Source organism: Zeus faber (assembly GCF_960531495.2).
Source record: "Zeus faber genome assembly, chromosome: 2".
In the NCBI taxonomy this organism is placed as follows: domain Eukaryota; kingdom Metazoa; phylum Chordata; class Actinopteri; order Zeiformes; family Zeidae; genus Zeus; species Zeus faber.
The window spans coordinates 34307571-34334810 of record NC_137189.1 but is presented as its reverse complement, the minus strand read 5'-3'; the positions used below and the strand labels follow the sequence as shown (position 1 = coordinate 34334810).

The window sequence follows — 27240 nt, the reverse complement described above, 5'->3', positions numbered from 1 at the left end:
TTCATTTAGATGGATTTCTTGACGGCAGACCTTCTTTAGAGTATTTCTAGAGCCTGATGGACTTCTAGAGCCTGATGGACTTCTAGAATCCAATGGACTTCTAGAGACTGATGGACTTCTAGAGCCCGATGGACTTCTAGAGACTGATGGACTTCTAGAGACTGAAGGACTTATAGAATCCAATGGACTTCTAGAGACTGATGGACTTCTAGAGACTGATGGACTTCTACAATCCAATGGACTTCTAGAGACTGATGGACTTCTAGAGCCCGATGGACTTCTAGAGACTGATGGACTTCTAGAGACTGAAGGACTTCTAGAATCCAATGGACTTCTAGAGACTGATGGACTTCTAGAGCCCGATGGACTTCTGGAGCCCAGCCCAATAGACTTCTAGAGACTGATGCACTTCTAGAGCCCGATGGACTTCTAGAGACCGATGGACTTCTAGAGACTGATGGACTTCTAGAGACTGATGGACTTCTAGAGCCCGATGGACTTCTAGAGACTGATGGACTTCTAGAGACTGAAGGACTTCTAGAATCCGATGGACTTCTAGAGACTGATGGACTTCTAGAGCCCGATGGACTTCTGGAGCCCAGCCCAATAGACTTCTAGAGACTGATGCACTTCTAGAGCCCGATGGACTTCTAGAGACCGATGGACTTCTAGAGCCCGATGGACTTCTAGAGACTGATGGACTTCTAGAGCTGATGGACTTCTAGAGACTGATGGACTTCTAGAGACTGATGGACTTCTAGAGCCCGATGGACTTCTAGAGACTGATAGACTTCTAGACCCTGATGGACTTGTAGAGAGTATTTATAAACTGTTTGACTCCAGAGAGTATTTCTAGAGACTGATGGACTTATAGAGACTGATGGACTTGTAGAGACTGATGGACTCCTAGAGACTGATGGACTTCTAGAAACTGATGGACTTCTAGCAAGTAATTCTAGATTCTGTTCAATTTCTAGGGAGTATTTCTAGGCCGAGGAAGCGTCTTGGCAAGAGATGATAAAATCCAGATAAAACAAGTGGAAAACATGATGGTTTCCAAAGATATAATGTTCCAAACGCCTGCTCCTTGGAGAAAGTCATCAACCATCCACGTGGAACAGGGACTGTACATCATTAAAGTCTTAGAAGAACAAAAAGTTTCCAAGAGGTTTTGGGGGTCAAACAAGCGTAGGGTCCAGGGACTACACCGGAAATTAGGATAACATTTTCTCCCATTTATAGAGATTTTTTTATTATTATTAATATTTTTATTTTTATATTTTTTTAGCAATGCGGCATTTCTTTTTTCTTTCTTTCTAATAGGCACCAATTTGAGGGGAAGGAAAACGGGGGATGGAGGGAGGTCATGGTGTCGTATAACCGTCTTCCGTTGCCATGGTTTCGGTTTCGCCGTTCATGTCACGAATGAAGCGTACCCGGGTTCTTGGCGTCCGCAATTGATTTCATTAGTCCAAGCTACTCGCTCTTGTTTAAGATGATCAACTAATGGTGTTCAGTTCTTTTCTTCTTGTTCCCTCTTTCTTTCGACACGAATTCCAACTTGGGGACATCGTGTTGACTGTTTGACACATTTCATCAAACACTGCTGTCCCTTATTATCTCTCTGCTGTCACACTGAGACACTACAATACACACAATCCAAAGACAAATACATTATATTAAAATACACAGAAAAGATAAATATGTATTTATTATTGTCATTATATTTTTTATCATTATTAAAAAAATCATTAATTTATAAAAAAAAAAAATATATATATATATATATAATCTTTGCATCCCATTCCTTAATAACAAACAAAGCTAAATAAGAGATTTGATTTCACCTTGAGTCTGTGATCACGCTGTGTGGGTTAGTGATCGGAGGGAAATCAGGGGAGTGATGAGAGGGCAAATAGGGGAGTGATGGGAGATTAAACAGGGGAGTGATGAGAGGGCAAATGGGGCAGTGGTGGGAGGTTAAACAGGGGAGTGGTGGGAGGTCAAATGGGGGAGTCCTGCAGGGTGATGGAGGTCTGCCGCCCGGTAATAAGCTTACTACCTAGCTCGATTAGCATCATGTTTTCCATTGGAGAGCATCAAGATTAAAACGTAAAACCAGGGCTGGAGAAGAAAACTCAACACATCAATATTATTTATATTTTAAATATTACTTTGTTTAGTCTATTTTAGAAAAAACAAAAGTACTACTACTACTACTACTAATCACCTTTATTTGTATAGCACCTTTCATACATAACATGCAACTGGACGTGCTTCACATTAATAGAAGGAAATCAAATAATAATAATAATTGGGGTGTGGGGGGATGGGTGATTTAACCTGTGCTCATTGATTGCTCTGACGAGCAACAGGTGTACAGCCACCCTGATCAGTTAGCTAGACCCAAGACAGGGTCGGCTGCTTAAACCACACCATAATAATAATAACAATGCAATATAGCTGCATGCAGCAATACATGGGGTCAAGTTTCCTTTTGTTGGGTGCGTTTAACACCTTCTCGGGTCCTCGGAAACGCAGCACGATTTTACGAGTTTACTTGAACGCCGCGTGGGCTCCCATTGGTCTGTCGTCTCCTTGTCACTCATCTCGCGGAGCAACCACCATGCGGTCTATACAGGGCAACCCTCCTGTCTTTAAAACAACCATCCATGTTTGCCTGTAAACCAAAACTTCTCAATGTTATAATTCAAGTTCAAGAGATTATTTGTCACAGACATTCCCCCTGTTGTCTGTAGAAAGAGAGCTGCACTCTCAGCGACAGGCGGCCGTTTGGTGCTGTGTCGGCCACGTCATTTATTTGTTGAGTTTTCTCCTTGGATTACATTTTCAGTAAGTTACGTTTCCGTGAAATACGAAAAAACCTTGTGGTATTTCTGTGGGTAATTACCATTGCACAGCTTGGATAACCCGCTGGATCTTGAACGCATCACTGAGTCAGTCATGCAAGCACTGACGACATTTTAAGGATTCTTTTTTGATAATCCTTTTCATTAATCCGGCAAAGTAATGTGGACTACAGATCTAAAATACCAATCTTACAGATCTCCTGACATCTACCATTTAAGAAGTTATATGAATATACACGTCAATCGACAGTTTGGTAACGTCGAGACACTACAGAGTGACAGTGTCCACGCCACACACTGGACATTCTCAATCGGAATCTGTACATTAATAGCAAATAATGACATCATAAAGCGTCTTTCTGCAAATCTCATCTCGTTCATTTAAGAACGACACGTGTGACGTGTCAGATAACCAAGACCAACTGAAATTTCAAATTTGTTCGGTTTTTTAATATCCGCTCCGTGTGTGGTTTGACTTGGATGAAATTGAAACTGCGAGATCCTTGTGACATAGCAGTTTAAACAAAGCCTCAAGTTCTCAGCTAATGCCGAAGTATGTGTTCCGGATAGTTTTAGCCGGGTTGGACATATTTTGGCGCCAGATGTGCCGGCTTGTCTGTGTAAAATGTTCAGTGTGTCTTCAATTGATGACTCAAAATGTAGAAAAAAGTGGCAGCGCGAAAGAAAAGTTGAGAAAATGAGAACATGCTCAAAGAAAAATATAGTACACTTCAAATTAATTCAGATACGCACGCACGCACGCACACACACACACACACACAGTAGCTGTCATCCTCCACCCGGTCCAGGCTGCCTGCTGGGTGGTGCAGATAGCGCAGATGGCAGAGGAGTGGGAGCTGGAGAGAGCGATACTATTCTAATACTATTCTACACAATATGTTAGTGGCCGGGCGATATATTGTACAACAATGACGATATGACATCGGTATCATGATATGAGTCTAGATTCAGGTATTGACTGGGGTTTTTGTAATATCGTAATATACTGTAGTTAAATGTTGTCTTTAAGGAGCCATACAGTAAAGTAATGCAGTTTTATGAAGTCCATGCTGTTCTAGACGTTCTAATCAATGGTTAGAATATCCACATTACTCAATCCTGCTAGATCCCCCGAATGTCGTCAAATTATCGTTATCAAGATATTGATTTTGTTAATATATTCCAGCCCTCCACTCCACAATGAGGCATGGTTGTAATTAAAGGGGACCTGTTATGCTTTTCCTTCTTTTCTGTCATACTGTATATATAATGTTCCAATGTCAAATGTTCCGAGTAGACGTGGCCCAAGTGTCAAATAATGAGGTCAACTAATGACAAGTCATCGCTGTAAACAAAACGCTCAGGCTTCTGAACGCTCGGTTTTCAAAGGTTTCTACTCTCTGCACGAGCTGACGTCAGCTCGTCACGGATTTCGTTACATGGTCATCTGCTCCATCCCCATCCACTGTGCGTTTCTCCAAACAAAACCAATAAAAAAAAAAATAGTGTTTTTATTGTAGATGTATGAATTTTTGTTCTTTTATTTTTTTTTTTCGATGTTTACAAACAAAAAAAAATCCCAGAATCCGAGAGTCCCTCATCCGTGTCCTTCAAGCGTGGAGGAGAACAGCAACGAAGGTCGGAACTAACTTTAAAATCAGGCCTCGTATCTAATATGAGTGAAGATTGAGCCAATGGATTGCTTATTTCTCACCTCAAATTTGTTCAGAATCAGATTTGAGTGGATTTTGGTGGACCGATGAGGTGAAATCAGTGAAAGTTTCAACGGTAAATACAAGTTACAAGTAAATACAACGGAACTTGGAAACCATCCTCAAATGCCATTGGCTCACAGAACCCCGAACTTGTGCACAAATGTCATTGGCCGACAGAACTCGGGGCCTCGGGAGGGTGGCTCCTCCCACAAAAAACAGCTCGTTTTGGAATAAGAGGGTTATAGGGGCATGTTACAATGGCTAGAATACATAATCGGAGTGGTATTTTCAGCAAAAAACTTCCTAGACAGGTTTTGGGGACCTCAGAGACCCATATTAACATGTGTAAAACGGAGCACAAAAAGGGCCACTTTAAACATCTCCTGATGTTATCGTAGGTACAGCTAATGAATCCGATCTTATTGAATTATTAAATGTAATTAACCTGCATGTTAATTACAATTTGTAAATGTTTCAACATCTAATTGGGGTTCAGTGTTATTATGCGCTCTCGCCTTTGCGGTCGATCCGATGCCACGTGACGGTGCGAACGCCCATCTGTTCTCACCGGGGACCTTGAACCCCGCCGGCAGTAAATCGTCCAATCACTTAATTCCTCCCTTCGTTCACATTTGCAAATGTGTAGTACAAACATAACACTGGAGGGGCGGCCGCTCCAAGGTGACTTTATCGTCACACTGGAGATTCAAACCTTTATTGTTGGCTTTGGTGCTGTCAGAGAAAACATTCATAATTTAAAACACACGTCACAGCGACACCATCACCAGTTTTGAGTTAACACATTGGTTATGTGATACGACTTAACTTAAAGTTTTTAGATTCAGAATCGTAATCTGCTTATTATTTTTCTGATACAGGGAATTTGTCGTGGTGGACATTGGTGCATTTCTGTGCAGACAGTTAGTAAAAAAAATATATATATTAACAGTCTGAACAAATATGGCCACATATACAAAAATAACCCAACAAAGAAAACAAGACAAGACAAAAACAATCTGCGGAAGCTATTTAAGCATGGCTGTCATGTGTAGTACAGAATGTATTAGTAGGTCGTAGGTAGAAGGTAGGTAGAGGTGCTTTAAACTGCAGTTCAGCTAGTGGCCACTAGACGCTGCTCCAGAAAAGAAAAACCTCCTGGAAGTCAATGGAAAAAGAAGACCCAAGAGTCTTAATATCTTAAGTTTACTTCTTGTAGTAAGTGTCTTAGTTATGATTAGTAAAAATGAACGATTCTTCAATGGAGGGGATATTATATAATATTATAATTAATGCCTGCGGGGAACTCCAGGATATTAAGGCTAAAAGAGAGGTGCATTTGATATATAATTGCCTTGAATTGAGAGGTATAATTGCTTTGATTGTATAATAATAAATAGCATTTGCACATCGCCATGTTTACATGACTGTGGAGCGTTGAAACGAATGGGGAAATCCCTCAAACGGCGGTTCAGCTAATGGCCACTAGGGCCAAGCCCCAGAAAACCTCAGAGTGAAAGCAAATCAATGGAAGAGGTAGAAACTTCTCACTGGAAATACAGCGTCAATCATTTCAAGTCAAGAGGAAGGTTTTCTCATGGGTTTTCTGGGACGTCATTATTGAAATTATTGTTCCATCAAGGGGATATTGCGACTTATATTGGGATAAAGGACTTTTTTAAACTATTTTGGAAGGTATATTTCCTTGATTGACAGGTCTCCCATTTGTGTTTCGTACAAGGTAGGCGTGTCGCTTCCTTCCTCTGATTGTCTTGTTGTTTCACCACCACCACCCTCCGCTTCTTTGCCCAGGTCTTGCTTCGGTTTGTGCTGAGCGTGAAGCCAAACCCGAGGCTTCAAATGATATTGTTAAATGATAAATGTTATTCTCCCTTGTAAGTCGCTTTGGATAAAAGCGTCTGCTAAATGACTAAATGTAAATGTAATGTTCAAAGCCAAACTGGTCTCTTCAGAAACCAACGAAATCGGACACTGCGAATGAAATGGACAAATGCATTTTAGTACATTTAGTCCTGTGTGTTTAGTAACCTACAGTATTCACGTGTGATTTTTGGGGGGATTTGTATTTTTGGGGAGTTTTCTGTTTATTATTGTAGTTGTGAAAATTATGATATGAGGGCTGAGAGTGAATATTTGTAGGAGTAGTGTGAGAATGGCTTGTTATGTTCCTGCCTTTGGGTTTGATTACTCTGTGTATTGCATGTGTTTAACTGTCTGTGTGTGTGTGTGTGTGTGTGTGTGTGTGTGTGTATGTGCATAATGAGTGTGTGTATCTATGCATATCACAATGTGTGTAGTTGTGTGTGTGAGTGTGTGCGTTACTACAAGCAGAGATTGCCACTGTGCTTGTTTTCACGTGTTTGTTGACGCCCTGCACTAAATAATGGCAACAACAAGAACACAAAACGCTTCAGGGAATACATTTAATTTGCAAATATGGCACAGCGCGCGCGCACGCGCGCACACACGCACACACACACACACACACACACACACACACACACACACACACACACACACACACACACACACTTACAGCCAGGTGTGGGTTGCCTACAGAGGGTTATTTGCAGCTGAGCAGTTATTGTGTTGCTTTCAGGTTTGGACAAAACGCTGCAAGGAAAACAAGACGCTCATGTGCAGTGAGAACCGTGCACGGGTACAATTTATTTGAGGCAGAATTTGGGGATTTTGGGTTCCATAAATAGAACATAAAACCATGAAACCCCCTCGGTTATGACGAGGAAAAAAGGGAAGATTAAAAAAAGAGAGGACAAATTGAAAAGCCGCCCCCGCGTCTTTATTTGCGGGAACTTTCCACTCAATGTCTGTTTTGCATAGTGGTCAAGGTCAGCCATGTTTACACTGTGTGTGTGTGTGTGTGTGTGTGTGTGTGTGTGAGAGTGAGTGAGTGAGTGAGTGAGAGAGAGAGAGAGAGAGAAGGAGAGAGTGTGTGTGTGTGTGTGTGTGTGTGTGTGTGTGTGTGTGTGTGTGTGTGTGTGTGTGTGTGTGTGTGTGTGTGTGTGTGTGTGTGTGTGTGTGTTCGACTGTGACGCAGACTCCACTGAGCTGCAATCCAATGTTTTCAATGTCGCCAACTTCCGATTTCATTGAGCGGTACAATGTCATGTTTGCACTTACTGCTCTGCGTGTGTGTGTGTGTGTGTGTGTGTGTGTGTGTGTGTGTGTGTGTGTGTGTGTGTGTGTGTGTGTGTGTGTGTGTGTGTGTGTGTTCAGTGCACTACTCCAAAGAGTTTCAGCTCCACAAAAAGGCCAACCTCTCCACCTCTGCGCTGGAAAAGCACAGGTGTTTCCTCTGATATCTCTCCCTCTCCCCCTCCCTTCCTCTCCCCCGGCTCCCCCCCCTCTCTCCCTCCTTCCCTCCCTCCCTCCCTCGTTCCAGGAAGTGAGGTCCATCCACGTCCACACGTCCTCGTCCAAGCGTCCACGGTCGTCCACTCCGTCTCACTTCAAAGAAAGGAACGACCTGCCGCCACCGCCGCAAAAGATGGCCTCAGCATCCACATCCACACAAGAAGCCATTATGAGTGAGTGCCGCCACATTTCCCACAATGCCTTTGGAATTTGGAGATCTGTTGCTGTTTTTTTTTAAAGCCCTCGGGTAAAAAAAGATTCGATTTTTGCTTTATAAGGAAATAAAAGATGATCTTGATGGGGGTCCTAGTCACCCTGGAAATCAACGGGAAGTGATTATGAAAAAAAATTGATTTAAAAATGCCATTATAATAATTTTATATCATTTATTATCACGGCTGAAAAAGGCCATAATTATGATTTATTATTGTTTATTGTCATTGATTATCATGGCTTATTCAATTGAAAAATCCTTTATTATCATATATTGTCATGGTTGAATTGTTTTATCATGTTTTAATTATTTGTATTATTTATCCAGCCTGCAGGGCTTTTATAATTATAATTATAATTATAATTATAATTATAATAATAATTATTATTATTATTATTATGTTGTTTATTATTATTATTATTAATATAATAATAATAATAATAATAATAATTATTATTATTATTATTATTATTATTATTATTATTATTATTATGTAATAAATAGATAATGATATATAATGAAGTAATGTATAATGAAGTAATGCTGCGTTCCATGGGAACTCGGAAAAATTGTTTGAACTGATGCTGCGTTCCTTCGGAACTCTGAAAAGTGAAATTCGGAAGTGATGCTGCGTTTCATGGGAACTCGGAAAACTGTAATTCCTGACTAACACGACTAACCTGGACCCCGTGCATTGCTGCCTGCGGCTATATTCATAATTAATTATCATTGCTCAATCGCTTTTAAAAGCCTTTATTATCATGTATTATCATGTATTATCATTTATTATCATTTATTATAATTTGTTATCACTGCTGAACCCATTTTAAAAGCCTTTTTTTCATGGCTTTATTCACATACGTTACACCGCAGAGCACCCAGTGTTTCTCCTCCCCGCTATTGATTTTCACTTATGTGTTTTTTCCAGTTTTTCTGTTTCACTGTTACCTTTTACATGTAAAACATCGTATAGAATATACAATTACAGCACTATATTCAAACAAGCAGCGCTTGGCGGATGCATAATGTGTGATATGAGATAATGGAGCGTCGCGCTGGGCCTACGTGATAAACATTCACCTCCGCAGATCGTACATTGTTGCCAGATAAGGCCCCTCTGCGGTCTGGCAGCTTTTTTAATGGAAAGGGTGGATGGGGGGGGGATTGGGTTGCCAGATGCTGTACTTACATTACTGCGATAGCGGCGGCAACTTCTTCGCTAACTCCAGTTTATTTGCCCACCGCCACTGATAGCGCTGGGCTCAGAGATAGAGGTTACTCCGAGAGGTACATTCCATTATGTGAGGGAGGGAGGGAGAGCGAGACTCTGAAAATATTTCAGCTCAAACACACTATGGGAGTGTTTTGAGTCAGAGAGACTGAGAGAGAGAGACAGGGAGACAGAGACAGAGAGACAGAGACAGAGAGAGATGCATCGCAATAATATCAAGTAATAGAAAATATTTGGTAATATGCAATAAACCTAAAAATAAACGATAAAACAATAAACGCAAATAAGACAAATTTGGCAGTACACAATAAACCTGAAAATCAACCCTAAAAATGAACTGAAAACGATAAAGAAATAAAAAATAAATTAATAATATAATAATGTATTATAATAATAATAATTTTCAATATAAAATTAACCAAAAAACATAACAGAAACAATAAAAGAAAAAATTGCCTACATACAATAAACCTTAAGATTAACAATAAACAATGAAAATAAGCCTTATATAATTATATATAAACAGACAGAGACATGCAGAGGTTTTGGTGGTGGACAGTGACGGATGTGTTGACAGGACATTGCCTGAGGCTGGTTCACACACATCAGAACACACACCTGTAGACACACACACACACACACACACACACACACACACACACACACACACCGGTGTGCGTGTAAACGTAGAGTCACGTCCGCCTTGGCCTTGTGTCTTGGCGAGGTGGGCGATTGCGTTTCTTTCTGAGGCCTTTATTTCCAATGAGAGATGCGGGGGGGCGGTGGGGGGTGGGGGAGCAATAGGTGACACCCCCCCCCCCCACCCAAAACAAATGCCCCCAGGGGTTATATAAAGCACCAAATGAAAAATGACTTGACATATTCACCTCCACATCTCAGAGCCCACTCCCGTTTCTCACAGAACGTACGTTGCTCCAATCTGAGCGCGGAAGCTTCTCTTCTCGTGTTTAATGTCCAAATGTATTCATTCCTTTTTATTGTTAGAAGGAAATGGAATTGATTGATTGAATAATGTATGTACAGTGAAATACCAGGTTATTCCACAAATATTATTACACAAGTTTTCTGAATGTGTGTATGTGTGTGTGTGTGTGTGTGTGTGTGTGTGTGTGTGTGCGTGTGCGTGTGCGTGTGCGTGTGCGTGTGCGTGCGCGTGCGCGTGCAAATTGTGAGTGAAATGTATTTATTTAAAACTTTAATTTTTCGACAGAAATATGTTTTTTCCCGCTCAAGTCAAAGGATTTAGAAATGAGAAATGATTTATTTTGGGCCAGTTTGCCTCATTCACTCCCAAATCTCCTTTTTCCCTTCCCTTTCCTCACCACCTCACTGTGACTGACAACAGGAAGCAGATCCATAACCATGCCTTTTAATTTACTTTACGGTTAGGACTCTCCCGCCGCGGAGTAATGAGCTCCATCCTGTTTCCTTCCGTTTGGTTTTGGAGCTGGTGGAGCCTGCTGTCATTTGGTATTCCACCGTGCTCGGAACAGGAAATCCATGTGCAATTTCGACGGGATTATCAGTGCGGCGCAGACCTGATAAAACCGGGCTTTTCTCCAGTCGATGGGACTCGGAACATGGTGATGGGGTGGGCGGAGATGGAGGGCGGTGGTGGTGGTGTGTAAACAGAAAGAATCACAACTAATGTGATGGAGCAAAATAGACATAGTGTATTTGAACTCCCCCAGAGGGATTACAGGCGATGAAGACGGCCTCCTGACGGGTGGTGCCTCAGGGTGGATGGGGATGGGCGGAGGATGGAGAGAGTCAGTGTGCTACCGCTGACTAAAGGCTGGAGGATGCTTCTCCGTCTGCGACGTTCGCGCGGCTATTTGTTTTTATACTTGTGGTGGAGGTGTGGGGGGAACCACAAAAAGAAGGAGAATAAAGGAGAGTCGAGGGATATGATGAGACGAGATTTACACGCTATTGATCACCAAATTCAGACGTTACAGCAGCACAAAGTTTTAAAAAAGCGATAAAAAATACAAATGAACTGATGAAGTACATGACTACTACAAACAGAGGAGGAGCACCAGCTAGTGAGTGGGCATCTGTAGGGTTAACTGAGCAATAATATGCAACAACAGTTCTAGCAAGTGTTGAAATATACTATACTATAGATTGGTATATTAAGCAGTGGTGTAATATATATCTAATTTATATTTTATTCTATTTTATTTAATATGTTATTTATTCCAGTTTTTGCATTCTCTTGCTATTATGAATTTGGAGCACTTTTTAGCTGCCTGTTATCCATTGTAATTGTCAAAACATTGTTTTCCCTTTTATTCTTTTTGACACACTTTGAGCTGAATTCCATGTATGAAAGGTACTATGCAAATGAAACACATTATTATTATTATTATTATTATTATTATTATTATTATTATTATTATTATTATTATTATTATTATTATTATTGTATTGCTGCCTGCAGCTATATTTTGATTTGTTATTGTTATTTATATGTATACCCTAACTGTAAAATACATCCACATACAGTATATGTATATAGTATGGCGACATAGAAGTCTACTGTAGTAGTGAGGCTGATGTAATGATGACTCAGCGCCGGTGATTCAGACTGTGATACGAGCTGTGGACGGTGTTGTAGCTGTAATCCACTGTGGTCTTCTCTCTTCTGGGACAGTTATAAAATTGATAAAATAAAAATAAATACGAATAAATAATAAAACAAATTGCTTGTATTTCAGGAGTTTGTGTCTTATCCCTTGTGTGCTGTGTCCGGCAATGATGACGCATTGTGACCAATTACAGTTTTCTGAGTTCTGGTGACACGAAGCATTACAAGTTTTACGAGTTCCCACGGCTCTTGCTGTCTGTCGTCTCGATCAAGCAATTATCCTGGGTGAAGCAACCACTGCAGACAGATGGAGTCTACACCGCGCACCTGTCTCCACGCGAAAGTCCCTCCCAGATCTGTCCATATCAATTTGGATGATGATGTCACAAAGTGCCCCGCTCCACAAACTCATCCTGATCCACCACCCTATCGGAAGTAGCAGAACGTTGGCGTATCGTTCTGCTACTCCCGGTAGTTTTGCAATGTTTTTTTTTACGAATTCATGCTCCAACGACACCTCATTCACCCTCATTCTGTGGGTTCGGCAGTTGCTGTGTGCGAGACATTTTCAGCCGGAAAAATGCCAAAGAGAAAAATAATAATAGAAAAAATTAGGATAATAGCACTAATGGTCATTGTGGCTGTTTCGCCTACCACCTGCCACCCAAGTGCCGTTTCAGAGACCTCCAGCACAGAGACACAGAAGACAGCGTTGTAGACACCAGTTTATTGCAGAGAGTAGGCCAGTTGGAATAAGCCCAGGAGCAGATAGACATGTGTCAAGACAGGGCTGAGTGTGTGGGGATGGGGGTTTTACCTGTTGCTCGTGAAACCAACCAACGAGCAGCAGGTATGCAGCCACTCTGATCCCAATAACCTCAACCCAGGTCAGGTGTGGCTGCTCAAACCACACCATCCCCACACCACATGCCCCCTGACACCAAACTGAAGCCAGGCAGAATACCTGGCCGAAGCCTACTCACCCCGCCCCCACCTCACCCACCAAGCAGAGAACAAAAAAAAAAAAAATGCCTAAAACAAACTCTGAAACAGGGTTGCTGTAATTGAAAATTACAGACCCTGAGGCAGGGTTAATATACCTTAAAATAACAAAACACCGGACTCTGAAACAGGGTTCCCATACCTTAAACAAACAAATGTCCAAAAAAAATTAACTGGTCTCCTTCCAGGGGACCTGGTTCCTCGGAACACCATGGTCGACTGTCAGGGCGACGACAGACTGTCCCCTCCTCCCTTCGGGAGCGTGGGGCCTCGGGCTGCTGTGCTGGCTGGTGTAGGCACGGCCGGACTCGGCTGTTGCGGGGGCTGCTTGGAGGGGTGGCCTGGTTGCTGGGCTGCTGGATGCTCCTGGGGGTGGCTGCTGGGCGGAGGAGCTAGCTGCAGGCAGTTACCCGTGGTGGTTGCTGTGGCTGCTTCTCCCCCGCTCCTCCGCCGGACACCTTGGGTGACGCTGCTGCCAGTCGGGAGAGAGTTGGTGCTGGGGCCGCCATTTGACCCGCTCATGGCTCCCGGGCGTCTTCGGACTGCCCCTCTGTGTCCCTTCTCTGTGCAGTAGAGTCCCTGTTCAGGTGCCAGTTTGGCAGTTTCTCCTACCTTCCGCCACCCAAGTGGCGTTTCAGGGACCTCCACTACAGAAACACAGAAGACAGGGTTGTAGAAACCACTTTATTGTAGAGAGAAGGCTAAATTGAATAAGCCCAGGAGCAGAAAGAGATGTGTCATGACAGGGGCTACTCGCCTGAGTGTGTGTGGGGATGGGGTTTTTACCTGTTGCTCGTTAGACCAACCAACGAGCAACAGGTATGCAGCCACTTTGATCCCAATTACCTAGATCCAGCTCAGGTGTGGCTGCTCAAACCACACCATCCCCACACCACAGTCATTATAATAATAATTATAATAATTATAATACATTAGATAAATAAATACTAGCATGAATAATTGTAGTAAACATAAGGAAATGAGGGTGAAGATTATTGTTTAGCATCATGGAGGGTTCAGAATACTCTCTTCCCTCCGTCTTGACAAAGCACTGATAATGTTTTCTCTGAGGTGGAAAAGAGTGAAAATGGAACAGGAAACACAGACTCAAGCAGAGATAATACACATCCTGTCATTTCAGACTATTATGGATGATGCCAGCTATGCTGTTTCAAAGGTCTGATTGGTCCTAAAACCTTTTTTTTTTACCCTCAAAAAAGTGTGGTTGGAGCATGATTTATGGCTGGAGAGAGTGGTCCGCCACCCCCACCGTGTGCCCTGAGCTGAATTGATCATTCTCCTCTGTGTCCACATCCAGTGATACACGGCATCAAAAAACAAATGTTCCATGAAATACTGAGGCATTTCTTTCTCTTTGAAAGTGCTCCTGGAGATGGTGGATGGGTTTTTGGGCGATCGCTCAATTTCAATTCTAAATTTGATACCACTGCCTTCAATGGTATCAAAGGCATATTTGTGTTTGGTTGGGTTATGTACGAGTACAAGTTTGTGGGGTTGAAATGTACCAACCCCACCTGCATTATTGTGGTACTACAAAGGTTGAAAGGTCCAAAATCTGCCTGGGAAAAATCGGAACTTATGATTTGATACACACGCTGGGTTTTAATAATGATTCTGTCCTGGTTATTGCTACACCCAACAACAAACTACTGCCTATACGCAGAGATCGATGCTTATTACATATGAGGGGTTTGGTCATTCAACCATTCATTAGCCCTACCCGAGTGACAACCTCTCAACCAATAAATGATGACATAACATAAATCTTTTTTGAGGCAAACATCGATGGAGGAGCATTGACGTAGAGGCACGACCGCTACTGTTGGACCCAATTTCTGTTGATGGCTGGGAATTATGGAGTTTGAAGTAAGAAGCAGCCTTTAGCCTTTAGTACTTCCCTTTTAGCCATCCAGTTGAAGAGCTAGTTGTTGCTATTTGTTCTATTGTCATCCTGTTGACAGGTGGAAGACACATGGTGGTTTTGGAAGATTGAAAACCACATGGTCCCACGTGGTCAAAGTGCCAATCACCAGCAGCACCATTCACCATCCTTGTCATATTCAAATTTGTCAAGGGCTTCGGCTTTTCTTCCTTCTGTGGCAGGCAACTGACACTGACTATGTTTTGCTCAACAGGAGGAATATCAGTAGCTTGTCTCACAGCAGCAGCACCTGATGAATATATGAATATATTGTTGTCTATTCTAGACCCCACATACAAAACTGGAGTTGGCATGACCTACAACAGCGCCACGTTGGTCTGACATGACGGGCTTACCTGACATAAACAGGCCATAGACTGACTATTATAGACCAACTTGCATTTTTATGCTATGCTGACTGATACTTTTGAGGAAATAAACTGTTTTTTAGATATATTTTCCAAGGCAAGGTTTCACCATTTTCTTTTGCACATTGTGATTGAATATGGTATCCATTTTAAAACTGGAAAGGAAGATACAGACTGTTTTAAAAGTGGTTGGTATGGATCAGCTGATGGTGATCCATACCAACTCTTCTGACATTCTTTATTTTTTTATTTTGCAATGTGACCTGTCAACACGTAAGCATGCTTATCTTGGCATAATTTATTTCAGTACTAATACAACACTGTGTTTTCAAGCTGCCCAGAGATATGTCTATGAGTCTATGTTTTCAATAAATAGCATGACACACCGATGACCACTGGAGTTAGTCATCACAATCTAATTATTCTCCCTGTAGTGCCCTCCTTTCCGGCATATAGATGACGTATGGTCTTGCTGTTGGTACGTCTACGTCTATAAGTCCACCGTGACTTAAGGTTAAGGGCATGTTGGGTATCCTGTCTAAAAAAAGCCAACCCACATCCACCTCCCTCCTCCCCAAATCCATCCATTTTTAACTGAGGGGGGTGGTGGGGGGGGCTCCTCTAAAATAAAACCAGCTGTCACTGGATTCCTGGGTCCCATTGAGTCTCAGTGCTGGAGCTGGTCTCCAACCCCATGATCGTCCCTCTGCCTCTGCCCGGGTTTGGGTTCTCTGTCCTGGGGTGCGGCTGGGTGAGCAAGCCTCACACCAAAGGCCTCCTTGGTTCTCTGGAGCTCCAAGAGTTCCCTGTCATCTTTCCTTGTAATTCCCTTGGATTTTATTTCTTGGGGGTCAAAGCAAAGACCGACCTACAGAGTTGAAGTAAGGTGAGCTATGCCTGTGAACCCTCGGCCGTGCAATCTTTGACTGTTATACGAGTGCTGACATAAGCTGCGCTGTGAATTTGGCTCGTGTGTGATGAGTGTCTATGCCAACCCTGTGTTGAAAGGAAAATTGCCAGCAATATTTTTAGTTATTGTGTGTACACAGCCTTGTATTGCTTGGAGACACCTTTGGGGTACAACAGAGAAACTAATACCCACGGAGCTAGTGAAAGTGTTGCGGCACATCCGGGGCATGCGGCTTCATAAAGAATAAGATATGACATCGCCGTCGGATTCCTTCAGGTTTAGTGGCTTGTCATAAAACATGTATGGTTCCTTTCCTGTTTTTCCTCTGCGACCAGACACAACCAGCAGCCGTATGATCCGTGATGTGGTACTGAAAGCTTGGCAAATTACTGACGAAGTGCCTTGTCCCTGCATGAAGAAGCTCTTGAGGGCAATCCCGGTGTAAAGAACTCCCTTTTGATATATTTGACAGCTCAATTATTGTGCCTTTTTTGCTTGGTTGCTTAGGAACAAATTGCCCTCTATGGCTGACATTTCAATTAGAGTTGCTCCTCTTCAGCTCTCATAGAAAGACGCTGGTCCTCTAAGGCCTTTGTCGAGCAGTAAACCAGGTTTGATTTTCCCCCGGAATCCATTGTGCACAAAGGGCAGTGATATACTGTAAGAGAGGCTTCTGTGATTTAAGGATCTGTTGGCCTTTTGTCTTTTTTAACTCTCGCTCTCTTGCTTCCCTATCATTAGCATCGCTAGCACGTAGCATGTGCACAGCAGCCAAACCCTATGATCACTTAGGCAAAAGCATCGGCGCGGCGCTAGCGACAGCGAGGTCAAGGCGCCCGGTCTCGGCTCGATATAGCCACTGAGTCGCGCATACCGGCAGCATGGCCTCCCCATTGACTTTTCCCTCCCTCCCTCCCTCCCAGTCCTATCTCCATTGCCAGCTGAAAGCATCGCAGCTGAGGCAGTTTAGAGAGAGATTAGGGAGTTAATACCCCTCAGGAAAGGTGGGAAAATAGAAAAGAAAGAGCAGCCCTCGTGTGATCGCCGGCGAAGAACCAGACAACGATGAGGGCTCACTGCTCTAGTTGTTCATTGTTTTGTTTTTTTTCTGTCTTTATGTTGCTGATGCCGATATCACATTGTAAACAGAGACTAAAGCCCTCATTAGACCGGGGCATCTTAGGCAGTGAGCCATTATGCTTGAAAGCCAATTATAATGCTAATGAAACTGCCAATGCTAATGAAGAGATAACTGGTTAGGGGCCAGTGCAAGCGAAATGGGGAGGAGGGGTGTGGGTGACTTGACTTTTAAAATGCTGGAAAACACTGTGGACCCAATTAAAAGTCCTTCAAGTTGACCTTGTTTCCCTCTCTCCCTCCTCTCTGTCATTTTTCTCTTAGTTTCTTTCCATCTCTCAGTCAAATCCAAGAGCCTCCTTTATTTAAAACACCCTTCCGTCCATCCGTCCGTCCGTCCATCCATCCATCCATGCATCCGTCAATCCATCCGTCCATCCATCCGTCCATCCATCCATCCATCCATCCATCCATCCATCCATCCATCCGTCCATCAATCACTCAGCATTTCAGGGGGAACATGACAGCAGGCAGAGGCGGCTTATAAAAAGAAAGGGTTTCATGTTTTTAGTTTGTACCAGTCATTACCTCACCGGCATGCTACGCTAAGCTATGCTATGCTATGCTATGCCAGGCCCCGCATACATCATCATGCCTCCTCAGAAAACCATTCTTCTGTCTGTCCATCCGTCCGTCACAATGACAGCCGCGAATGTTTCTCTCCCTCCAGTGATGAATGAGCGCATTATCCCCCTCTCCGTCTCCGGGGCTTGGGTTGCACCGTGACCTCCTCAGGTCTAGGATGTCTGACCCATATTTATAGGAACGGTGGCGTCTGAAAAAGCCGGTTTATTTTCAGAGATTGCTGTCTCAGGCTGCAACCATTGCCACCCTCCTCGCTCTCACTCGCTCTCTCTGTCTCTCTCAATCCCTCTATCCCCCTATCTCTGCCAAGCTACCTAGGTTACACTAGAGGGAAAGGCTAAATCGGTGGTATGGACGGATCGAGGGAACATAGTTTTGTCACAAGGCTTGTGAGGTGGTTCTCATGGGTGACTCACGCCAGGGGATAATGTTGTTTTCATTGGCGGTTTGAACTAGTTAACATGCTGATAACCTTATCATTATGAGGCCGTTATTTGTTTTGCACGCCATTAACGGATTTTTCCAACTTTCAATCTTTGAACCATTTGTAGTTGCAAGCCCAAACACTTTCCTTGTTTTCAATTTCACTTTCCATCTCACCTGTTGCCAACACAACCAAATTCCCCCGGGACTTAAAGGGTTGAAGGGTTTGCCGTTTTTAAAACCATCTACCATTGTGCTCACGTTTAGTAAACTGGAAAACTCTCTATTTCTACAGATATGCAACAGAGATTCCTCTTTATGTACAAGCAAGAGCTGCTCCTCGCTTACCCAGATTGCATTGCTGCTTTGCGGACAGCGGCAGGGCTGAGAGCCGCTGTTTCAATGGCGTGTTAGGGGCGGTCTACAAAGTTGCACAACCAATACCTATTTGACTTCAATACATTTGAACCAACAATCGAATCGAAACAAACATTTCAATATGAAGTGCGTCGTGTCACAGACACTTGATTTTACATCGAACCGCTTCCCAAACTGGGGACCACGGCCCCATAAAAATTCCCCCAGGATTTCCAGGGGGTCAGCAGCAAAATTATCGTTATTTTATACGTATGTATGTTCTTATTTTATTTTATTGTCTTCCGTGTTTTAATATGGCATTTCATCGAAACAGGCTAATACAGTACATCTTGGCAATTTGCTCAGTGCAAAGGAAAAGGATGATTTTTTTGTGTTTCCGTTCACACTAATCAAATCATAATATGTTTAGAAATCAATGCACTGCTTTTTAAATGAAAATTTTTTCCCGTAGGATCAAATTATGGTCAAATTTAGAAAATTGTGATTAATCACAATATATCAATGCAATTAATCCTAGTTAACTATTTTAATCGTTTGACAGCCATAGTTTAAACACATGATATTTGTATCAGTTTATTCTGATGGAAAATGCTGGAATGTATTCCAGGAATAGTTGCATCAGCCGAGAGGAGCCGGTTTATTCATAGGTTTTGTTCTGAGGCAGGAGCCAAGATAGATTACGCTGGACGTTTACTACTATACTAAGCTAAACTTCTATTCCTATCTATCTGTCCATCTATCTATCTATCTATCTATCTATCTATCTATCTATCTATCTATCTATCTATCTATCTATCTATCTATCTATCTATCTATCTATCTATCTATCTATCTATCTATCTATCTATCTATCTATCTATCTATCTATCTATCTGTCCATCTATCTATCTATCTATCTATACATCTACATATCTACATATCTAGGTATCTATCTATCTCTGTCTGTCTGTCTTTCTGTCTGTCTGTCCATCCGTCTGTCTGTCTATATATATATCTATATACTGTACATCTGTTTAGATACTATCTTGAAATCATCTTGACTACTATTTACAGCTATCTTTCTAGATAATATCTCTTAAAATGGTGTATTATATATTTGCTTATAATGTATGTAAGTATATATTTCACTTGTCAGGGCACGACTTCCACAGATTAAACCGTAGACCCACCAGCAGCTATGAACTATGAAATAATAAAAAACATTACAATCAGTATTCAGTTAACAAGGACAATGAAGATTGTTTTTGCCTTCAGAGTATAATGTTCATAAAGAGCCGGCGGTATCCCAGCGAACCTACGAGGGAGCTGCTTCAGCAAAGGAGTCACAAGGTTGTGGTTTTGGAGGATATAATGAGAGAGAGTGAGCTGTGTTTTGGGGGAGCGAGGGCAGAGAGGTGTGGTGTGGGCGTCCGACTGAACCTTTAGCAGTGTTCTCCAAGCAGCTTAATGAAGCTTTGTAGCACTGAGGAGAGTCAAACGCTCAATCAATGTTCCGCTCTAATTGACTATCCACCGGGATGAGCCCAGGGAGGATTTATATGTCTGCCTCTCTGTCTGTCTGTCTGTCCGTCCGTCCATCCGTCCTTCCGTCCGTCCGCCCGTCCGTCCGTCCGCCTATCAATCATTTATATATCAAGATAATATTCACAAGTCTAGACTATTTGGATCTATCTATTTATCTATCTGAGATCTATCTTTCTAGACTGATAGATGGACGATGATATTGAAAGAGATATCTATCAAGATACTATCTACACACTCTATCTTTCTAGATGGATGGATATATACTGTATCTCTTTTCAGATGTATATGATGATCATAACCTTCTATCTAGATTAGGTAGATAGAAAGATATCTCTATGAAAGATCTCTGTTTATCTATATATCTATCTCTGTTAATCTGTGTGTGTGCGTGTGTGTGTCTGTGTGTGTGTGTGTGTGTGTATGTGTATGTATATATATATATATATATATATATATATATATATATATATACACACATACATTACAGTTGTCAGACAAGAGTCTTCGTTAATGAAACACTTATTTGTTCCATCCTTTCCTTTCCTCAGCATCATAGCGTCGCAGTGTAAACCTTCCATGCAGATAATTGCAGCAGCTACAACAATGTAATGCCGTCTCCAGGGCCGTGTACCCCCTGAAAATAACCCAACAAAAACAACAGATAAGAATCTTATTTCACTCACTCTGGTCAGAAAAGGTCAAAAAGCATGATGATTACATGATAATCCTTTAATTCCTTTAATTGCATTATCCTCCTCACGACATGAAAAATAATAATAATAATAACAAAGTCCCATAAGATCAATTAATAAATGCCTGGCGTCATCTTCGGAGTTTAGCCACGGAAAATCCAGCAATCTGTCCGTCTGTCTGTCCATCTATCTGTGTAGATACCATCTTGACTTTATAGTCTAGATCTTGACTTTATTTCTCTATCTAAAGAAAAAAAAGATAATCCCATCAGAGTTAATTTTGTCACTGAAAAAACAAAATGAAATAAAATAAAAACTCCATAACATGGTGGTAGGAAATATCACAGAGCCTCTCGAGGACCTGCACATGTAACACATGTAACGTGCTCTTCTTCCTTCAATAATGAATTGGGAAAGCAGCCTTGTGGCTTCTAGGCAGGGATGAGGATCTGGGGAGGGATCAATAAAAATGCTTACATTTCTAGAATATGTCCATTGAACGTGCATGTAATTTTGCTATGCCTGGGGTGAGCAGACGTGGGAAAAGAACTGGAAATACTCACGTTAATAAGAGTGTTTCTTCTATGGAGACAATTTACTCAAGAACCAATAGTTGTGATTAGGAAAAGTACTCTAGTAAGAGTGTATACTGTAAGTATTCAGATCAATTCAGAACCACAACATTCATACAACAACATTTTCATATACAAGGAATTTGTTGTGATGCATTGCAGTGCAAACACACAGTAGAATAGGAAAGGTGATTTACAGTTCTTTTCAGTTATATTTTAAAGTTTTTACAGATACAAATTGGTGGTAATGTACCACATTTGTAACTGTTATCCAAATTGAAAGTAGCAAAGTGTAATACGTTGTTAGAAAATAACTAAAGTAAAGTAAACGTGTCAGAAGTGAAAGAAGTAAGAGTAAAGTTCACGTACTGAATTTTATTTCTGCCCAATAAAAGTACCTTTACAGGTGAAAGCGTCCTCAAGTACTGTTCAGAGATTTTTAACCAGTTACTTTGTGTTCCTGTGTGAAGCTGCAGGCAGCGTGGTGGGATCCGGGTCGGGACTCAGTGAGAAAGGGTTAGGGAGCCAGGACCAGCACCAGGAGATCCATCCTGACCACCAGGACCCGGACCAGGACCCAGAGCCCGTGTCGGTGAAGGAGCGTCTGGCCATGTACCAGGCTGCTGTCTCCAAGAAGGAAGCCAGCGCTGCGGTAAGATGATACCTCCAGGAAGTGAAAGGAGAGCAGGGAGGCACTAAGTGGATGTCTAGGTTTCAAATCTTTCCCAAGGTTCTATGTTCCCAGGGCCCTATGTTTCCATGGTCCCATGCTTCAATGTTCCCATGGTCCCATGTTCCCAGGGTCCCATGTTCCCACGGTCCTATGTTCCCATGTTCTATGTTCCTAGGAGGGTCCTATGTTCCCATGGTCCTATGTTCCCAGGGTTCTATGTTCCCATGGCCCTATGTTCCCAAGGCCCTATGTTACAAAGGTCTAATGTTCCCATGGTCCCATGTTTCCATGTTCCCATGGGCCCATGCCTCAATGTTCCCATGGTCCCATGGTGCCACGGTTCCATTTTTCCCATGGTCCCATGGTTCTATGTTCCCAGGGTCCCATGTTCTCAGGGTCCTATGTTCCCATGGTCCTTTGTTTCCAGGGTCCTATGTTCCCATGGTCTATGTTCCCAGAAGGGTCCTATGTTCCCATGGTCCTATGTTCCCTAGGTTCTATGTCCCCATTGTCCTATGTACCCAAGGCCCTATATTACAAAGGTCCTATGTTCCCATGGTCCCATGCCTCCAGCTTCCCATGGTCCCATGCCTCCCTGTTCCCATGGTACCATGGTCCCATGTTCCCAGGGCCCTATGTTCCCAGATCAATTAATAAATGTCAGGCCCTATCTTGGGAGTTCGGCCACTGAAAATCAATCAATCTGTCTGTCTGTCTATCTGTCTATCTATCTGTGTAGATACCATCTTGACTTTCTAGTCGAGAGCTTGACTAAATGTCAAGCTTCATCTCAGAGTTAATTTTGCCACAAAAAAACCCCGAAATTAGATAAAATTAAATCTCCATAACATGGTGGGAAATATCACAGAGCCTTTCGAGGACCTGCACATGTAACACATATTGTTGCTCTGCCTGAGGTGAGCGGACATGGGAAGAGAACTGGAATACTCACGTTAATAAGAGTATTCCTTCTATGGAGACGATTTACTCAAGAACAAGTACTGTAGCTGTGATAAGGAAAATGACTCGAGTAAGAGTGTTTGAGTATTCAGATCAATTCAGAATCACAACGTGTTCATTGGGCCAATGGCATTTTCATATACAGGGAATTTGTTGTGATGCATTGCAGTGCAAACACACAGTATCTATCTATCTATCTATCTATCTATCTATCTATCTATCTGTCTGTCTGTCTGTCTGTCTGTCTGTCTGTCTGTCTGTCTGTCTGTCTGTCTGACATTTAAAATACATATTGGAAACATAATTTGCTTTCTATGCAGATAATAAAATACAATAAGAAATCACACAACAAAGAATTTGGAAAGTGCACATTAGCCCCGCGGAGCCTGTTAAGACAAAACAGAAATCAACAAAAAGTGCTTCTGCATCATGGTAGCCATCATTTATGAAGCGAACATGCATCCAGCCGAGGACATTACAGTAAATCTCAGCAATTTGCGAAATAAAAACCCAATTATTCCCTCTCTCCAGTATCACTGCTGCTCGGCTCAATTGGAATTTAATGTCGCTATTAGTCAACATTGCAAAACCGTCGTTGCAATCTGCTTTTTGGGTGAGCAAACAATGTGATTGTTTCCCTGAAACTAAACCGGAAACCCATGAAACGAGAATTCAGACGTGTAGGATTCCTTGGAGGCGACGGCTGTGAACGTATTTTCCTGTTAAAGTCCTTTAAGGTGATAAATTAAGTCGTTCAATCATAAAACATTGATGAATGCATATGCATACCATTAGCATTCATTATCAAATGCTTAAGTAATTCACAACACACTACCCATGTTCCATGTTATGTTACAAATTTCACTTAAAAAACATGAATAACAGAAACTAGCTGTGTTACTACTATTAACATGTCATTTATTTACACGCTAATCATTAACATGCTAATTGTTTACACAGTAATTGTTAACACACTAATTATTTACACGCTAATTGTTAACACACAAATTGTTAACACACTAATTATTTACACGCTAATTGTTAACACACTAATTATTTACACGCTAATTGTTAACACACTAATTATTTACATGCTAATTGTTAACACACTAATTATTTACACGCTAATTGATTCAAGATTCAAGAGGTTTATTCGTCACATACATATACATACGTTCATACATATATGCAGTGAAATGTAATGCAACTCACCTGGTGATTACACACAATATGTCCTAGACTGAACACAGTAGCTACCTAAGAAATAGAATAAAATAAAATAAATAAAATAAAATAAAAGATAAAGGGAATAGACTTGTGTATATGGGATAGGCTATTTATGTATATACAGATATGTGCATTAAAGTGGCATGTGAATAAAGTGAGGTAGTGTGTGTAAGATATACAGCACAGTATACAACAGTACGGCGCAGCAATACGGTAACACCGAACAACCAAGAACAGTGACACAGTATGCGGTACAGTATGCTACATACAGTACAGTGCGGTAGTGGAGCCTATGTGTGTGGCTCAGTGAGGACCCCTGGTGAGGTCAGCATTAACAGTTCTTATGGTTTGCGGGAAAAAACTCCGTCTCAGTCTCTCTGTTCTCGCTGTGTGACTGCGGAGGCGCTTGCCTGACCGCAGCAGCTGGAACCGTCCGTTGTTGTGGTGATGAGGATCCTTCATGATCCTGGGGGCTCTGCTGCTACACCTCCTGGTGTATAGGTCCTGCAGGGAGGGGAGTGTAGTTCCAGTGGTATGTTCAGCTGAACGCACCACCCTCTGCAGGGCCCGCCTGTCCTGAGCAGTACAGTTCCCAAACCAGGCAGTGATGTTGCCTGTCAGGATGCTCTCCACTGCTCCAGAGTAGAAGGACTTGAGGATCCTCACCGAGACCCGTAATTTCCTCAGCTACCTGAGGTGGTAAAGACGCTGCCTCGCCTTTCTCACCAGAGTGTCTGTTTGTAAAGTCCATGTTAAATCCTCTGTGATGTGGACTCCCAGGTACTTGAACCTGCTCACCCTGTCCACAGAAGTCCCATTAATCACCAAGGGCGCGTGTGTCCTCGATTGTAATCCTCGCCTAAAGTCCACAATCAGCTCCTTAGTTTTGCTGACGTTCAGGTGGAGGCTGTTGTCCTGGCACCAGAGTGACAGGTCAGCCACCTCCTCGCGGTAGGCCTTCTCGTCGCAGTCGGTGATCAGGCCCACGACAACGGTCTCGACAGCACTTTTGTTAACACGCTAATTGTTAACACACTTATTATTTACACGCTAATTGTTAACACACTAATTATTTACACGCTAATTGTTAACACTAATTATTTACACGCTAATTGTTAACACACTTATTGTTAACACACTAATTATTTACACGCTAATTGTTAACACACTAATTATTAACATGCTTATTGTTAACACACTTATTGTTAACACACAAATTATTTACACGCTAATTGTTAACACACTAATCGCTAGCATGCCAATTGATAATGCACTACTTGCTAACACGCTTATTGCTAGTGCACGGCTTGGGGGAGAGGCGTAATGGTGGACACAAGTATTTTCAATCGCAACGTCGATCCACCGCTAAATCGTCAAATGTGGGTGGATTACACTGCAACTCCCAGGTATTCCACCAGAAAAGGCTTTTCAACTTTGGCATTAATTTAACCTTTCTTTTTCGTCGACATCCGGGTTCACCCTCGTCCTCACCCAACGCATTTAAAAGTACGTAGGTCTTTATAGCGATAACAACTTTTAATAACAAACTAATAATGAACCATTTCCTTTGTTTTATTTTCTAGACTTTTAGCTTTTGCTCCGCTGGTGCAGCTCCTGTCACTGGGACGTGGCCGCTCATCTCCACCGATCCACTGTCATGTGACCTGCACTGACAGCTGGCACCGTGTGTGTGTGTGTGTGTGTGTGTGTGTGTGTGTGTGTGTGTGTGTGTGTGTGTGTGTGTGTGTGTGTGTGTGTGTGTGTGTGTGTGTGTGTGTGTGTGTATGTGTGTGTGTGCGTGTCAGGCAGGAATCTAAATGGGAGTTTTAATGAATTCAGTTTTACCTTTCACAGCTGTTGCCGTCACACGGAGATGTCTTGTCCGTCACTCAGCACGTCTTCCTGTGTAAAAACAGCACACGGATTTAGCGTGTGTGTGTGTGTGTGTGTGTGTGTGTGTGTGTGTTTGTGTGTGTGCAAAATGTGGAAAACGTGGAAAATGTGGAAAATGTGGAAGTGGAAATGTTTCAAATTCCACTTAGAGTAAAGAATGGAAACTAGCGGTTGTGTTGCAGGATCCAAAATGCAAGGCAGCAAGAATCCCTCTGATCGGTCAGTTCCGGCAGAACAGCCGCTCTGTGTTCGTCAGAGCAAGTTTCACCCTGAAAGTGAAAACCATTCAAGCGCTGAAAGGCTCGGCTCTTTTTTTTTCGAGATCCGGTCCTTCGGAGTCACTCGACAAAAGGTCGTTCCATTTTCTTCAGACTCGTTGTTCGTTGGGTTCATTTGGTGCCGCGCGCGGTGAGCGAGGGAGGACTTCCTGAGAGAAGGAGGACTTCCTGAACGAGGGGAGGACGAGTCGGCTCGGCTCCGAGTTGTGGGGGCTATTCCCACAAGAACCGTTTAATTCTGTCCAAAGCGATTCTATGAGTCAGTCACATTCAACATGAATTGCGACAAATGCAAAGATCGTTTTATGTTTTTTTTTGTTCGTTTTTTTTATTACCTGGGACTTAAATTGAATCCTCAGTGATTATTTTCAGTCTTTTGGAGTCGAACGTTCAGCCTTTGTCGGAGTAACTCCGGACTCCCGAGTCGTTGCAAGGATTCGTTCGCTGCGACCGAATCGTTTGCGAGTCGTGCGTGACCTCCCCCGCCGGTCGACCTTGATAATGAAGCCAGTTCTCTGGGTTTGTAGCGCGTGGCGGGGGGGCGGCGCCGTGCGCTGGGAAACCGTTTTGAAAGTCAAACGTTGCACAGATTCGGCCCCAGTGTCATTTTCCAGAACATATTTTAACCCTTTAAATGCCAAC

At 42.5% G+C, this 27240-nt stretch overlaps 1 protein-coding gene across 3 annotated transcripts in view; it reads left to right on the top strand.

Annotated features, from left to right (window-relative positions):
• The window catches only part of xirp2a (xin actin binding repeat containing 2a), a 65426-nt gene that overhangs the window by 23597 nt on the left and 14589 nt on the right, over positions 1 to 27240 (top strand). The window contains exons 2-3 of one of the 3 annotated variants that reach the window (XM_080024326.1): positions 8007 to 8151; positions 22044 to 22219. In XM_080024326.1, the coding sequence (XP_079880452.1) occupies positions 8007 to 8151; positions 22044 to 22219 (321 nt within the window). Of the gene's footprint in view, positions 1 to 8006; positions 8152 to 16105; positions 16233 to 22037; positions 22220 to 27240 lie in introns of those variants that run through there. The other 2 variants (XM_080024325.1, XM_080024327.1) reach the window with 2 other exon arrangements.